This window comes from Tachypleus tridentatus, chromosome 1 (genome assembly GCF_004210375.1).
Source record: "Tachypleus tridentatus isolate NWPU-2018 chromosome 1, ASM421037v1, whole genome shotgun sequence".
Taxonomy (NCBI): Eukaryota; Metazoa; Arthropoda; class Merostomata; order Xiphosura; family Limulidae; genus Tachypleus; species Tachypleus tridentatus.
Genome location: NC_134825.1, coordinates 134,908,802 through 134,926,867, shown reverse-complemented (window position 1 = coordinate 134,926,867; position 18,066 = coordinate 134,908,802). Strand labels below are relative to the sequence as shown.

At 28.9% G+C, this 18,066-nt stretch overlaps 1 protein-coding gene across 10 annotated transcripts in view; it reads left to right on the top strand.

Moving 5' to 3' along the window:
• LOC143224859 (ubiquitin carboxyl-terminal hydrolase 24-like) overlaps nucleotides 1-18,066 on the top strand; it is a 277,830-nt gene that overhangs the window by 246,910 nt on the left and 12,854 nt on the right. For all 10 annotated transcript variants that reach the window (XR_013013468.1, XM_076453271.1, XM_076453297.1 and 7 more), the window contains 7 exons: nucleotides 2,126-2,229; nucleotides 5,237-5,350; nucleotides 5,644-5,743; nucleotides 13,002-13,121; nucleotides 14,208-14,303; nucleotides 14,443-14,554; nucleotides 17,736-17,836. Coding sequence is in view for 9 of the 10 variants with exons in the window: in XM_076453271.1 (XP_076309386.1) it covers nucleotides 2,126-2,229; nucleotides 5,237-5,350; nucleotides 5,644-5,743; nucleotides 13,002-13,121; nucleotides 14,208-14,303; nucleotides 14,443-14,554; nucleotides 17,736-17,836 (747 nt within the window). In the remaining variant the exon portion in view is untranslated. The remainder of the gene's footprint in view (nucleotides 1-2,125; nucleotides 2,230-5,236; nucleotides 5,351-5,643; nucleotides 5,744-13,001; nucleotides 13,122-14,207; nucleotides 14,304-14,442; nucleotides 14,555-17,735; nucleotides 17,837-18,066) is intronic.

Here is an 18,066-nt window from a genome sequence, read left to right as displayed (position 1 = left end):
ATGGATAAAACCTTGATCTTTAGCATTTTAAAAATATGTAATTACTAATTTATAGATAACATAATCTTTGATTCTGCCAAAAAGCCAGTTTTCTCACTTTAACAAATAATTCTTGAGTTTGTGAACTATTTTGTGAATGAAAGTATCTAAAGGTTAGTTTTTCAGTATTAAGAAGTATAGGTATATTTTTTTCATTCTTATTTCAACAATGTTTAAATTTTTTTTTTTTTTTGCTTTTTTTATGAGTAGCCAGTGACGTAAATTGTAAAATGTCTCAGGTTCTGGTAGAAACAAAATGCTCTCATACTTGAACTTCAGTATTGATTAACAATATTTTGCATTTATTTTGCTGTTTAGTCATTGTTTTGATATATTGCTTAGTGCTATATGATTATATGAGCTGTTTTAGAAACATTAAAAAAATTATATTTTGTATTTTAAGATAATCTAAAATGAATGAGACATGAGTGGCAAATTATTTAAATGAATATTGGGTAGTTTGTTTTCTGCCATGCATCTAAACAACTTGTAAACTTTTTGAGAAAAAAACGTAACTTGTGTTATAAATTAATAAAGTGAAAATAGTATACTAATTGTTTTTTAAACATTTAGCTGTTAAATAGAAAAAATAACATATATTATTATATTTATGTTTGTAATTGTAGATAATTTCAGAAATGAACAATCTTACAATGGGAAATTCTAGTTAGAATTTAAGCAACTAAATCAAATCTTATTCTAATCACTTATCACTATGATCCTAAAATAAAAATTATCAATTATTACAGATATGAAGTTTCTAGAAAAAAACTAAGCCTTTTATGAAATCAGTATAGTAAAAACCTTGAGATGTTAGTGGTATTATATGTGTCTATTTACCTTGTGCAGCTTTGCATTTCATTTATAAATTCTATTCTAATTGAGTAATATTAAAATGTAAGGAAAATTAAAAAGCATTAACTGTTTCCTTGGACTGAATTATGTATTGGATACTGTATTTGTAAGAATTGGATTTTGTGTTAAACCACCAAAAAACGTGTGGTGTTTCTGTGCTTTCTGAGAATGTGAATATCAATGCTTATAGACAAAGGGCTTAGTGATCTTTAAGAATTTTGTACAAAGGTAACAAAAGAATGTGTTGTACTATAAATATTTGTATGGAAAAGAATAAAATGCAGTGTAACTAAGCTTTAACTAATGAAAAACCACTAATTATCTTTCACTTCCTACAAAAGCAATTAATTACATAATTCAATTATAGAAATTAACCAAGTAAATAATGCTGCTAATTTGATTTGCTGTTAACTAGTAGTGGGGAGTTTCATGAAACAAACAGTTGTAAAGACTAATATGTATTGAATTATCTGCTGTATACCCTTTCTGCTAATGATATTATTGTCCATAATTTCAGTAATAGCTCATAAGGTTTAATCTGTTTAGAAAATGTAGACTCATCTAAATCCATAAACTAAAACAACAATGCAAAACAATCTATGAAATTAAAGTAAATATATTTAAATAATATAAAGTTATGTATATATTTATTTGTTTGAAATTTTAATGAACATTTTTATCAAAACAAAATTAAAGAAAAATATTAAATACTTGTACATTTCAGAACTAGGTGTTTGCTTCATGCACTATTACCAATTTTTTTTTATCTCAAGCACTTGTTTAAAATATTCTTTTCTGATGAAAGTAAAATAAATATTTCATGCCTTTAACCTTAGGTAAAGTTAGCTTTAATTCACTTTTTTATAATATTTTGTGTTATTTTGCCTTTATATTCCATTTACAAAATAGAATTTTACTCATGAAATTTAATGTGGCTCTTGAGATTCTAACTTTTCCTGGAATTTGGAACATTTAGTGGAAAAAAATAAATACAGTATTTTACACATAGAATGCATTTAATGTTTTACTCTTGTCTGTATATGTTTTCTTATTTACAAATATTACTGAAAATTTAACTTTTGAATTAGTTTTAAACATGTTCATTACTTTGTAAAAAATACTGTTTATATTGTAAGGAAGACTGTTAAAAATGTCTCATTTTCAATCTAGACAAATCCATAACTCAATTTTATTAATTTTTCATTTGTTTCATTTGTTATTGCATTTGTAGGACACTGTTTTTTCTCCCAACCATTCTGTTCTTTTGGTGCAGAGTTTAAAACTGGCAATCAACTTCCTTTTTAACACATACCTTAGATACAAGAGAAAAACAAGGTATGTAAAATGTTATATATGGTGTCTAGGATTTTATCTTACTGGTTGTTTTTTTTTTATTATTATTTGGGAAAAAGGAAAAAGAAAACATTCCAGTCCACCAAATGATAAAAGCATTTTATTTCTTTAAAAGTAAATTTTGCTCTGTTCACTTAGCATTAGATCTAATTTTAAAGAATACTAAACTATCACTCACTTGCTAAATTTCTTTCTTACCTCTGACACAGTTTTGTCATATCTTTAGTGCTTTGTTAAAACACAAGTTCATTATTCTTAAAACTGAACTAACTGATCAACTACTCCACAATAATAGACAAACTAACTATCATTTATATGCAAAAATGGCTCGTTTGGGTTGAGAAAATATTTTACATAGAAGAGCGAACAACGTTTCGACCTTCTTTGGTCATCGTCAGGTTCACAAAGAAAGAGGTAACTGACCGGAAGCTGACCACATGTTTGAAAGGGGTTGTGTAACTGTGTGTCGAAATGTAGAGGGCGGTATTAGATGTTTGAATGCATAATTTTATTTATTATATTATATTAATATAGGTATAAAGGCGTTCCTTTATATTGGTTTATTTTGGGTTTAAGTTGTTGTATAAGTAAGGCTTCTTTAATTTTGCATTTGTTTATGTTTGTTTCTTTATTTAGTATTTGAGTGTTATCTATGGTTATGTTGTGTTTATTTGACTTGCAGTGTTGAAAGCGACTTTTATGTGAAGGTGACATTTTTTATGTTCTTTGAATCTGGTTTCCATTGTTTTCTACTTGTTTCTCCAATATAGAAGTCGTGGCAGTTATCACATTGTATTTTATAAATAATGTTGGTGTGGTGTTTACAAAAAGCAAAATCAACCACCAACTAAAGTAAATACAGCTCACGAATCAAAAACCACGAAACCATATACTGCTGTATACCATATATTTCTGACATCAACAAATAACCAACATTTGGCAAAATTAGTAACAAAATATGACATTCCAGTTAATACCAAATTTATTCAAAAACCAGGCACAAAACTGAGGTCTATACTATGTAAAAACTACACTGACAAACACCACACCAACATTATTTATAAAATACAATGTGATAACTGCCACGACTTCTATATTGGAGAAACAAGTAGAAAAATGGAAACCAGATTCAAAGAACATAAAAAGTCACCTTCACACGTTTTCGAACACTGCAAGTCAAATAAACACAACATAACCATAGAAAACACTCAAATACTAAATAAAGAAACAAACATAAACAAACGCAAAATTAAAGAAGCCTTACTTATACAACAACTTAAACCCAAAATAAACCAATATAAAGGAACGCCTTTATACCTATATTAATATAATATAATAAATAAAATTATATATTCAAACATCTAATACTGCCCTCTACATTTCGACACACAGTTACACAACCCCTTTCAAACATGTGGTCAGCTTCCAGTCAGTTACCTTTTCTTTGTGAACCTGATGATGACCGAAGAAGGTCGAAACGTTGTTCGCTGTTCTATGTAAAATATTTTCTCAACCCAAACAAGCCGTTTTTGCATATAAATTTCTCAACAAGTGGGTTTCTCGACAAACTAACTATCAAATTTGCTAATTCAATAACCAATCATCATTTTTCCCATCTTAAATCAAATTTTTTGTAGTGCTTAAACTTTTCTTAAACTTTGGAGAAAAATTTAAATGTTTAGTCATGTGCTTATCACATTATATTAAATTGATCTTTTTACTTGTTTAAGAAACCATTCTTTAAAATAAATCTCCCATTTTGTTGACGAAGGTACTTTTAAAATCAAACTTTATAAAACTATACAACTGAGCTAGTTGGAAGTAGAACTTATGGACAGGAATAGTTTTTTTATTTGTAAAGAAATTTCATCAAACATGACAACAATACAGCTGCATTGAAACTTACTTAAGAAGGTGTTTCTCTTCGATGTCACATCCATAAATTTCCCAAAACTGAAAAATGTAATATTGCATAACATCTCTATAAAACTTTTAATGGATACTTGGACATATGTTGCGTTTCTTCACCGTTTCTCGTAAAAGGTGGTAATACATTAAAACATTAAATGTAACTTTTATTTAGATGGATCTACTTCTACTGGTTAGATGGATCGGTTTGAATAGCATTGTCCCTCCTAAAAGTATTAATTTTAATAAAAGATACAAAAAAACGTTTACTGGTAACTATATCTTATAACTCTGAGTTTACTAATAGCTAAATTAACATTTCCCATATTAATATAAAAGTAAAGATATGCAACTTGAAATTTTACCTTGGAAAGTTTTTCAATTCTTTTTCCTAATTCTTCATCACATATACCCAGTTCTTCATCTGGTTTAAAAATGAAACACAGTTGCAGATTCATTACATCATAAGTAAATAAGTAAATTATGATTAGCCAAATTAAGTCTTGTGTGTAATCTGTGTAATACTATATTGTTTTTATTAACACATGTAATTTATATTTTATCAAATAAAATATTAAGTAATTTATTTAATAAAATGGCTAATTGTTTAATAATTGTTCTTATTGAACTAGAAATAAATCTAAATTTAATCAGAGATTTATGGAGCTTGGGAATAACATATAGAAAAGGTAAATCTGCATAAGAATTTTGTTTAGGATAGTTTATTATAAGCTTTAATGAAATTAATAACTACTGTAGATTGGTTAATAAGTTTAAATGTTTGTGTACTATTGATTTTATCATCATAATTAATGCATAAAACTTTGTAAATATATTTTATCAAGAAAATAAGAAGTAAAGGTTTGTAATCAGTATCTTTGTTCCAGAATTCTAAAATTACTCTCTACAATTAAAAATAGAAGGAAAGTACAGTGAATTTTAATTCTTCATGGATGTAGAATAAAGAAAGATATTAAACAGTATAGGTGTATTGTTAAAGTTTTTTAACACAAAAAGAACAATTAATGTTGATTATTTTATTTTGTTAAATATAAAATATTGCTATGATATTTGTTTATAGTGCTATCATGAATGAATGGGTAAATCGTATTGAATCCATAGTTAGCATCAGCAAGGAAGCTGCATTTTGGATGCTTGATTTTCTCTCTAGTGATCAAGGGATCAGCTACCTCAAGTAAGGAGTTTTTATGTAATTTTTAAAAGCATGTAATGCACAGGATTTTATTCTGTATAGTATTTTATTTTTGTTGTAACATAATAATACTAATGCACAGTAATGATATAGGAGATTTAGTTTTTAGTATAAAAATGGGAGATTATATGTATAAAGGTGACAGTTCTTCCTTTAAATTATGTTTTTTTTTTTTTTTTTTTATTTTAGAAGCATGTGTCATAATGATTTCAGAATACCTTCATTTATGGGACAATTTATCAGAAAAGAATATATTGCTTTTTGTGATATTTCAGACCTCATCTATTAGAATGTCCTTTAAGAGAAGTAAGACAGGTGATGGCCAGTATTCTAGAGAAAGCTATTATTAGTTTTTTCCATCATGGAGGAAAAACTGTAAGTTTAAACAAAAATATTGATAAAATATTAAGCACATAGTATTGTCTGTTGCAACAGTTACACATAGTTAGTGTTAACATTAATTCAAATCACCATTATAAAATAACTGTTAATTAACCTTATCTCAATGGGTTATGGGTTTGGAGGTAATGTTTTCCTTTTTGTTAACTTGCAGTCAAAATTTTATTCAACTATGATTTCATCTCAAGTTTGGTATAAAACTGTAGATTATAATTCAAATTTTCATATTATACATTATTTAATTTCTTAACTGGATAGTAAATATTAAAAAAACACTTAAACATTGGTTTTTTTGTGTCACATGGTAAGTTGAATGCACCACTGGTTCAGATTATGTATTTGTGATGTCAAAATATAAAGTATATAGTTTTGTATGAATTACGAACTCAAATTACTGATATTGATAAGTTAGAATATAAAATAAAAACCTTTTATCTTTTCTATTTCCTGAGATATGGCTTATGTACTAAATCAAACACAATGGCCCTGTTCACCTCTTTCCATTTTTAAAGGTGGTTCGTTATATACAGTTACTTCTATATGTGAAGTGAATAACCAGTCAGAAGCTCAGAATGCCCCCTTATTGATTTTTCTCAGCCATTTTTAAATATGATAGCATCCTCTCTTTCTTTTGAGACAAATCTTTGAGCTGGTAAGTTGAGCTTTTAGCCTATTCCAGATTTTGTTGGTTATTCAAATGTATATTAAGAGCTAAAATAAAGTTTCACTTAATATTCTCCATGTGAGAAACTTCTTGAGGCATAGTAAGCTAAGACAAGCAACAACATTTGAAAAGATTATAACTAGAAGAGATAATTATGTGCTTTATTCTTTTATTTACTGTTCTATGTTTTAAGAAAAATAAGCTTACAAACTTGTTTGTAATTAGTAATAATCTATATACATATAACTTATAATAATATAAATGTGATTGTATTCTACCAAATACTAATCCACTAAAATATAGCCAAGATAATTTACTTTGTAAAAACTAAAGGTCAGTTTAATATTTATTGGATACAGTTGAGTGAGTCATGTACAATATGTCATTCTAACTTCTGTATTGTTAGTCAAGCACAACTGAAAGATCAATATAATAAAGGTATAATGTTATGAGATTTAAGCTATTTAGCCTACACATTTGTGTTTTTGTTTTATCATCTGTAGTCATTCTTTCTAGAATGAAAAAGGCATAACTTAAATTCATTTCCTAATTCTGTGTTGTGGTTATGAGATTAGTCAAATTGACTGAACCCATACAGAAATTTAATAGTGAACATACAATAAAATATAAAGTTTTTGCATAAGAAACCTTTGATAAAATTATCTGGACATTATAAGGATTTCATATGTGAAATTTGAAAATTTTCTAATGTATAAAAGTATTTTCAATCTTAAAATTAAAATTACCTTACATTTTGGACAGGCAACATGCAAAAAATTAAAAAGGCATGAAAAACGTTGCTTAACAAACCTGAAGACTTAATAAAATACTTGATATTTTGTATATGGAAACCTTGTAGTGTTTACTGATAATTTGTGAGATTTCATGAACATATGCTTACTAATATAGAAGTACTAACATAAAAACTATAACAAGCACAAAATGGTTACAAGACTGATCTCAGTGACCGAACACATGCTGAAAGGTTTAATGGAGGAAGTATGACTGTTTTACAGTTGTTTGATTAATGAGCACATTATACACATCAATACAGTCTTGGTGGGTTCCACCAACATTCATTTCTGTGAAGCTATATATAGCAGTGTTTATTGTAATTTGAAATTTACTATGTGTATATTCACAAAGTTTGGTAAGCTTTTTTTAAATATTACGAGTATGCTGTACACAAAAAAATCTTAATTTTCTGATTAAGTATTTATATTAATAATTTGTATGTGAATTTATGGAGGCTGTTTGACAAAGACTCAACTAATCTGAGTGCACAGTTTGACTTTCTTATTTATCTCTTGATAAAATAAGAAACTTGGAGGCTATAAGTTCACATAATAGAATAACATGACCTATAAGTATATAATTTATGACAAACTCAAAAAATAATATAGGGATAGAAATAAAACCTAAAATGAGCAGTTTGGAGTGAAGGACTATCATGTAATATAGTAAAGTAAAGATTAAAAAAATTATTTAAATACTTGTAGGTGATAGTAAAACTTGTATAATATTAAAAATGAAATTATAAACTATGTTTTGATGCCAAGTTTCCTCACATACATTGTATAGCTTTTAGTTGAATTTCAAATGAGGCCTTGACTTGTTTGCTTTGGCCCCTTGCTGTACACATAAGATTAAGACAGAAAGTATTGTGTGTGTGTGTAAAAGTATGTGTTTATTACAGACATGCACACAGACATAACAAACACATCATTGTACACCACAAAATGTCAAGTTATTCTGTTTATACAAAAGTAATGTAAGTAATTGTGAAATATATAAACATATTATTCTGTTATATATACATATTAAAACTGTGTGCTTCTATGTATTGCACAACTCTGAAGTATTAAGCAAGAAAATGTAGTGTTTTATCATAGAGTATCTTTTATTTCACCATGAAGATGTGTAAATTTTAATATAAATGGTATTAGGTTAACAGTAAGATTTTGTAATGTTATTACCTCAGTACTATCACAAATATAGACTGGTGAAAATTGTTATAAGTTTAGTCCTTGGTTTGTGGTATTCCACGGATAAGCCTAGCATATAATTAAATGATTCTTATAATAACTGAATATTTATGAAATTTGTGACAGAAATATGGGTATAATTTGTTGCAATTGGAACGTAAGTGACAAAATTAAGTGTAAAAACCAACAAAAAACAAACAAACTTTATTAATGGAGAAAATGGAAGAATCAAATGTATATGTATTTGAAGTTAATGAGTCTTTAGTGAATTAACTCCTTACTACAGGCTCAATCCCATGGGCTCACTTTGTAATCATTTTGTACTTGTTATAATTTATAACTTTTAATACATTTTCCACTCATTCTATATCCACCAAAGTAACTGTAAAGTAGTTATACTGTAACATTTTTAAATGTATGCATACCTTCACAAAATTTTGCAATTATAAGTAAACATTACAAGGTATGAAATTCTTGTTTATTTTTTAAATAATGATTTGCTCGTGCATTCTTCTTTTCAAATTTTGGCTATCCAACATGTGAAGTAATTTTAAGATTAAAATTACTGGTATGGATCAAGTTTCACATGCAAAATCTTTATAACCTCCAGATAATTATCAAATGTTATTGTTTAAAAAAAACTTTGTATTTCATCCATTATTTTCAGTACTATATCTCTTTATGGGTTTGGTCAATTTGACTGATTTCATAACCACCATAAAAATGTGAAATAGATGTAAATAATGCTTCTTTTTTTTTTTTTAGAATGACTACAAGCTATAACAAGAAAACAAATATTTAGTCTAAATAGCTCAATTTTCATAAAATTATACATCAGTATGTATTTATTATTTTATCTTATTGACCTTTCAGCTGTGTCTTACTGACATTACAGGAGTTATAATGACACAGAGCATGTTCACTCATGTTACCTTATTCAGTAGTAAGAAACTAGCCTTTACAAAGTGACCTGTCTTGGCTTCATTCTAGTGCAACAGTATTTTGTGAAGCTAATGTATATGGAAGCCTTGTTGTGTTTACTGATAATTTGCTAAATTTCATGAACATATGCATATATATTTTGGTTATTATACATTACGTATGTGTATGTCTATAGTGCTTTGCAAAAGTGTTATGACAAATTCAAAAATTAGATTTCAGGCTACTGTCAAAGAACAATGAAAAGTTTAATCACAGGTGAAACATCAAAATGTTATCAATCTCCATATTTAGTACAACAGAAACTCAGTGAAAGTGCTTGAGTTCAGTAAACAGATAATAATTTGTGTGTTGCCTTTTGCTTTAATAGCTGTAGACAGTCTTTCAAGCATTATTGCAACATATTTAATCAAAGTGTCCTTTGGAATTTTACTCCAAATGTCTTTAATACACTCCCATAAAGTTTTTTTGGAAGTATCTTTGGATTTGTTAAGTTTTTGATGTTTAAAATTCCAGATCAGCTCAGTTGGGTTGAGATTGGAGCTCTGTGATAGCCATTACATCCAGCAACTTCTTTTAGGTATAAATAATTTCTCCATAGGTTGGATGAGTGTTTGATGTCATTATCTTCTTAATAATGGAATCCTTTACCAGTAATACACAAACCACTGGTATCTGATAGTACTTGCTCTGGTTTATTATTCCAGCTGTTTTGCAGCTATATCCTGTTGCCTCAGAAGAAAAACCTTTCTGCTACTGGATGTAAAACCTACACTTTGAACCAAATATTTGAAAATTGGACAATATCCTCTAACATCCTTTGCCAATTATCAACAGCCCAGTTATTGTACTTTTACCAAAGTTCGGTCTATTAACAATACTTAGAAATTGAAATAAAGGTTTTTAACTGCTACTTGACCAAATATTCCATTGAGTCTTCTTGATATTGTGGATTTGGACACTTTTCTGTCATTTGGTGCATGGTTGTTTATCTCATGCTTGAAATCAGTGGCAGTCTTCCTTCTGTCACAAAGGCTGCACAAAAACAAAGATTCTTATCATCAATCTTATCGTATTTAGGTATTATTCTGTCTGTTCCTTTCCTATTTTTAAATTTACCTGTCATAGTCTCATGATCTAAGATTTAGTTGACATTGCTGGAGAGTATTTCAAGTCTGCAACAATTTTTCAGAGAGCCTGACCAGCATCATGTAAAGCTTTTATGCAAACTCTCTGTTCTACTGACAGTTCCGTTTTTTTGTTTTTTTTATTACATAGAATCACAACAAAACTTAATATAATGTTAAATACTGATTTTATCAAGGTTTATATGTGGAGTGCTAATAAATTGATTTCTTTTAGTATATACTGGTACCATATGCTAGCTTCTTACTGTATGGTAATGACACTGCATGTGGTACCATGACAGTTATCTCAGTAAAACAACTGAAGTTTTACCATAATGTTTTACCATTCTGTAATGGCATGGAAGAATTAGCCCCATAAAATAGAAAGAATGACAAAATATTCTTTTATCCTAACACTTTTGCACAGTAGTGTATATTACAAATAAGTTCTTATATTTTAATTATTTTTCTTAAAACATAGAACCATAAATAATGAAGTAGAGAAAACAATGATCTTTTCTACTTAATAACTTTGTACTTATTTGCTGCTTGCTATGCCTTGTCAGATTTTGCACATGGAGGATGTAAATGAAAATAATTCTTCTTATGTATATGCATTTTGAAATAATACAGTATCATTAATTACTATATTAATACTACAAAAGTCCACTATAATTCATCAAGCTTAGTAATTAAGGTGTATTTGTGTCAAAAAAATATATTTCAAACAATATTTTCACTTACCCCTTCCTTCTAAATTGAGGCACAAAAGAACTGATCATGGGAACTTTCAAAGTCCAGGAGCCTGAGAAAGCCATGTGGTCTTGAAATTATGAGCTTTTGATTGATTATAAAGTTGTGAGGGAGTAAAACAGGTGTATGCTAAGGTAGTATTTCAAAAATAGAAGAAATGGGTGGGGACACTATTTGATTCACTAAATGAAGTAATCTCACAGCAAATAGAAAAGATAGGAAGTTCTTATTTTGTATTCTAGCTTTTCAATATTGATAAGTTTTTAATTTGTAAGAAACTGTAGACTTAATATTTTTACATTATATGCATTTAATTTGAATGAAAGCTGCATTTGGCATAGCATGCGACTCAAAAAATTGTTATTTAGATATTTTTTTATACTTACTTTTAATTTGAGAAAGTGACTAATGTATAATACTAAAATGTAAAGTATAATTTACAATTTGATACCATACTTACTGACATACATTCATGAAATTCTAGTTCAATAAAATTATTAATGTAAGTCTATGAATGTGAAGACATGCTCTGTGACTCCAGACCGTAGGAAGACCCATAGTAAGAGGATTAAGAAGATCATGGTATATACCCTTTGTAATGAGTTTGGTATTAAATACACAAGTTTGTATACCCATTTGCACATGTTTAGTATTTGTAATATGGAATGTAGTATGTGTATTTTCCCAAAATTTGTACAAAAAAGATAAAATTTTTAATGAAGTATTCTTTTCCTTATGATTTGTTTGTGATTATATCAACTTTGTCTAATTATTAATTCAAGTGTGGAGTGTTTTTCATATTACGATCAAAAAACTATTATTTGTCACAAAAATCTCAAACATCACTTGTGTAATCTCTAAAACCACCTGAATACATATCAAACATTTGTTTTCAGTAAAACTTCATATTTTATCTTTCTTTTTTGTTTGTTTGTTTATCTTCACTTTTTTTTATACAAGAATGGTTAATTTGACTAACCTTGAAACCACCAAGGAAAAAAAATCAATCTAAATTACCATTTTTTGTCTTTCTAGAATTACTTCAAATTGTAACATGAAACTAAATTTCTTTATTCTAAGTATCTTTAAACTTATAACAGTATACATCTACTTATACATAAATTTTATTGTGTTCTTGCCCTTTGAACAACTAAGTACTGCTATTCATGCCATTATAAGTTGTAAATTGCTCAGGAAATGTGGAGCTCATATTACACTACTGAATTACATACAAGCTGCTCACATGCATGCCTTGTGAAATATTTGTATCATATTATTATTTATTTTACTTAATTTAATCCTAACTAGCCTAAAAAATATCTTTAATTTTACCTTTTAGTTACTTTGATAATAATAAATAAAGAATAAATATGAAACAATAAATAAAGTACTTAACCGTGTTGTCTTTTTTTCTTTTTCTGTTGATTTTTAGTGACACTTAACTGTACTTTTCTTTTTATACTAATAGTAGTATGCACTAAATATTTTTTATTTAGTTAAATAATGCACCAAAGAACATTAAAGGATAAAATACATACTACTATTGGTTATGGAAGTACATTATCATGTAAAGCATGTATTATTGTTAATGAGATTTATTTTTTTCTATCCAATTTTGATATTTTAACTGGCAAAGAAACATAAAATGTTTCAAAATCTGAAGAATGATAGCATACATTTATGAAAGTGTTTTAAAACATGCATTGTAAATATTAATTACACTTGCTGATCATATGTGTGAGAAAACATGATCCCATTTGTTCCAGGCATCACACAGTTTGAATAAAGTGATAGTTCACTTAGTGAGTTTGTTGAATCAAGGAGTTCCAGACAATTGTCGCAGCTGTTCACAGTATTTCAGGTTGTTTAGCTCATATTCTCAGATGGTAAGATTTTACAATTTTTTAAACAAACTGTATTTGGCATAAGACATCATGTTAATATAGAAGTAGATAAAATTAAATGTATAAAAACACTTGGTTTAATGATATTTAATTTATGAATTAATTGCAATGAGTTCATGGAATTTAATTGTTTCATTGAATGTTATCTTTAACTTCTATATTTCAGTACTGTAAATTAGAGGTTCATATTTTTTCTTAACTTTGAATTGCTTCTATGTATCCGTACCCCAAATCAGTGTAAACATGAAACTGTACAGTAGTAAATTGATGAATCTTCATTATTTAATTATTTTGAATATGGTTTTTATATATCTATCCTAATCAATTAAACATTATACAAGATTGTGGGAACAAATAATAAGGCAGGAACCCCATTAAGGATACTTTTCATTTGCATAAGGAATTTTTATGCCTCTACTGAAAATCGCATTGATGCATTTTCATTTACCCTGTCTGTCCATCTGTCTTAATGGACAGGATAACTCAAAATTGGATGGATGAATTTTGACTGAATGCATACAACAGGCATACAGCAGAGTTCTAAACCTGATTCAAAGGAACTTAAACATGGTTTAAGCTGTTAATTAATACTAGTGGGGGACATAGTTGTTTTATAAACACAATTGACACTTGTTTGAATTAAATATAGTAGTTACACATGATTTTACTGCTCCAATCACAAGTTTTATGTGAATCATTAAAAAATACAAAACCAGTTTATGTGGGGGAAGGTTGAAAGCCATTAACATCAACATCTAGTTTTGTTCTTCCCATTTTCTTTTTCCATTTTTACAATAAATGTATCTACTATTGGAATATGTATTATGTCTGTTACTGGTAGATCCATTAAAAAATCTTAAATGATTGCTTTTATTCATGCACAACCTTTTTTATTTATATTATTTTTGGAAATATATTTAAAAAAATATATATTTAATTAAATAAATATATACTTAAAAAATGAAAAAAACATCCTGAATAGATAATAAAGTTATAATAAATTAAGGATTGATCAGTGTTCAAATAATTTGATATAATTTGTAGATATTATTTCTTTTTTTATTCTAGAGCATCAGTGCATGTTCTCACCTTTTTGAATGTGGTTTCTTCAAGAAGTCTCTTGTTTTTGTGCTTGGTGTTTCAGGAGCAGACATGGAATGTGTTGTAAGTTTACAGTTATGTTGATTGTTTGAATTGTAATTATACTACTTTCTTTAGTGTTATGTTTTAATGAAGGTAAATCACGAATTTTAAAAATCTTCATATAGAATTTATGTCTTAAATTTATTTTATTATTTTTTAGGAATCAACACCACGACGATGGAGCTCTGCTCAAGTTAGAGATTTTGGTCCTTTGTATGAAACTTTAGCAACTCTTATACTAGCTTGTGATTTGACACCCTACAGAACATGTGGTAAGTTTTACTTCAAAACAACTATAAAAGTATATTTCTGTTTTTAAACTATATATTATTTGATTCATTTCACTAGTTAGAATGTCCAGTTGATGTAAACAAGTTTAGTTTGTGATAGTCAATCATTAGTAAAATGAAATTTTATTATTTTATGCAGGGATATCCATCTTCTGAAATTTCTATAAATTTGGCAGTAGCATTTTCTCAATGGCAGAAAAAGTGTGTGTTTGAGGTCACAAGTTAAGAGAAAGTTATTATAAAAATTGTTGAGTGAAATAAGGCAAGAGTAACAAATATTACAATAATGTAAAAAATTGTTTTTGATAGGCCTGGATAGAGAAAACAGTAGAACATTCAATAGTTATTACAGATTATAAATATATCTGTTTGTTTAAGCCTTTAATGTTTTATTCTAATTTTTAGAAAGTGTAGGAGTTTCAGGGGCTTTGTATTGGGCCTGGCTAGGTGGCACAGGCGACTATAAACCACCAGTTTTTGTAACATTTCTTCCCTTTTGCTCATTCACATGCCTAGGCAACTCATTTAGAATACTTGATATAGTTTGTTATTTTATAAGATATTTATTTACAAATTAGATTGAATCTAGTAAGCCAAGTGAGTCTTTCATTAAACAATATATTTTGTTTCATATTGAAAAAACATAATTTTCGATACAATACATTACTTCAACTTATATAAATAGCTATTCTTGTTTAGTGCTGCAACCTATATGCAAAAAAATGTTTGCACATGTCACAAGCCTTGTATCTCTCACTTGTTTGAAATTGACTTATTGCTGTGTTTCTCAGGTGCAAATCATCATGCAACAACCCTCTACCAATAAGAATTGAACATACTTTCTTTATGCATGTGACTCCTTTTATTCAATTTTACCAAAGTATAACTTTGAGTTGGCAGTACACAAATTATAACATTTGTGCTCTCTTCAAGTGCTTTATTTTAGTAGTTTATCATATCTTTGTATTAATTTCTCTCAACAAGTTTACTCTTTATTATACAATAGTGATATTTGTAACTTGTTGAGTTATGCCAAAATTTAATTATTTTATACTTCCACCCAGTTATGGAATGTATTACTTTATTACAAAAACTTTTTATTTGTTTCTGCCAACATAGTTGTGCTTGGTTATTCACTTTACATTATGAATTCTATGTTACCATTTTGATTGTTATGTGATCTATTATCTCATTTACACAGGATTCAGGTCATGGTATTTCACAGGTAGATTATCAGCTTTACTTTATCAGGCCTTCTCAGGTCTGTGCACAAGGGTCAGATGCTACAGTTCCAGATTCTTCTTTTTGGTCTTCCATCAGCTCCTCATGTCTTCTGCAGAGCTGTTCAAGCCTTTTTTGTCACATACATTCCTTGAGTGTGAGCACAAATTATTATATTTATGACTGGCTCCATCCCATTGTGTAGCCACTGACACAATATCTTGTCCATTTGTATGAGATTTTTAATACTCACTTAAGTCGTGCTCAACCAACCCCTATCAGACTTTTATTTATGCACATATTTCCTACTGCATGGATAGTTCTCTCTTTTCGGGAATGTGAGCACCCCTCAAACCCCTCATTTCTTTGGAACAAGTACAAATGGCTCATGCATTCTTATTCTTTGACTTACTCTGGCTCATTACTCAGTATCAATAACAGATGCATCTCTTCAATGTCAGGAAGTCCAAGGTGCTTGGATTGAAGATGAGTTTACTCTCAGTATCAATGTTCTTGAACTGCTTGCAGTACACACCAAGCAGTGGCTCAAGGTCTGTTCTTCTTATTGAAAAAATTGTCATCGTGCATTCTGGTAATTACATTCAGGACCTTCAAATGTTATGTGGCTCATATTAACTCATTTCAAGGCACTAAACACTGATTGTGCATTCATTGGAATCATTCTATTTTACATGACATATCTCCCACTACCCTAGCAAGTTAGGTTTGAAAAAACTGATTCAAATGGCCTTTAATAAATTATTGGTGTAGGGATCTTTTTAGTGTGACATCTCTCCATATTTATAATATCCCTATATCATTAGCCACCCAGTTAAATTTCCCTCTGGAAGGCACTGTGTGGGTAGGTATGTGGATTGTTCATAATACTTTCTTATATCATCACTTACATGATCTGACAGATTTCTTCTTTTGAGGGTTTTCAACTATCCCCTATAGCTATTTCAACCACACCTGTTAGCTTTAACCAAAGGTGAATATTTTCCTCAACCGATTAATATTTTATTTCCAGGGTCCCTTTATTTATTTTTTTGCTGGATCCCAGATATCTGTGAGACTGGCATCACCCTCATTAGGAGCCTACTTGTAATTCTTGTTCAGATTTGACAAAGTTATCTGGCTTGGGGTGCATGGTCATTCTCTTTGATCAATGTCAGTGTTGTGCATTGCTCATGAAGGAATCTCCACTATCTTCTTATAATTATACAAACACAAAATGATCCAATCTTAGGTCCTTGGTTGAGCACAGGTTTCACATCCATTCCATAATTTCAGCAGGAAGCAGAACACTCCTTGTAAATTTGGTTGGGGAATAAGGGTAGGTGTTCATGATTCCAAACTGAATGAGTTTTGTTCCTTTAGCTGAATACAGCATACACAATCACATCATTCTCAAACTGAGGTGTCGCCTTTTGGATTTCACCAGGTAGAGGTGAAAGTTTGTTCACTTTGGTGTTGCTTACATTCTCATTATGATTCAGTTTATGCAAAATAAATCACTCCATGGCTGCAGGTTGGGATCCCCTCAGTAGTGCATGTGTGTGTTTGTGTCTATATATATATAAAAGCATTGTAGTCCAATATCCCTAATCCCAATGTGGTCTATAAGTACCATGACCGCTTAATTCCAACCCCAAGTTGTGGAACCTCAGCTATCTGATTGGGGCTGAGCTATACTGATGATTACTCCTTCTATTCCATCTTTGATATCAGAACTAAGTTCCAAATGAAGAACATACCTGTTCTGGTTGTAAGGAGGAAAGAGTGGAATCCTTGGATATTGAAAAATAGCTATATTATCAGTAGAAGTAAGTATTAGTGGAAATACATTTTCAGTTTAGAAAAAGTATGTATTTTTATGATAATTTTATTACTTTATTCTGATTTAATACTAATGCCTCTTTTAATGACATCTTTCTGATAGGCAAAGAGAAATTGCCTACTGGACCTAGGAGTACTGTACCCATGCCAGAGGAAGTAAAGTTAGCCCTTTATGGACCAGGATCTTTTCGGTTAATTCGGGAGGCATGTTCCTTTGACTTACAGAGATTGTTTTCAATAATACCTATATTATTGTTAACAATTTAAGCATAAATTAATATAAAGTAATTTTTAATGTAATTTTCAAGCAAGTTCTCTTTGAAATTTTAATAATTAATTGTTCTTTTTGGTCTTAAAGAACTGTTGCTATAAGAGATTGAAAGTATACAAATTTGAAATAAGTATTATTCATAACAGCTTCTTCAGTGGTGTAT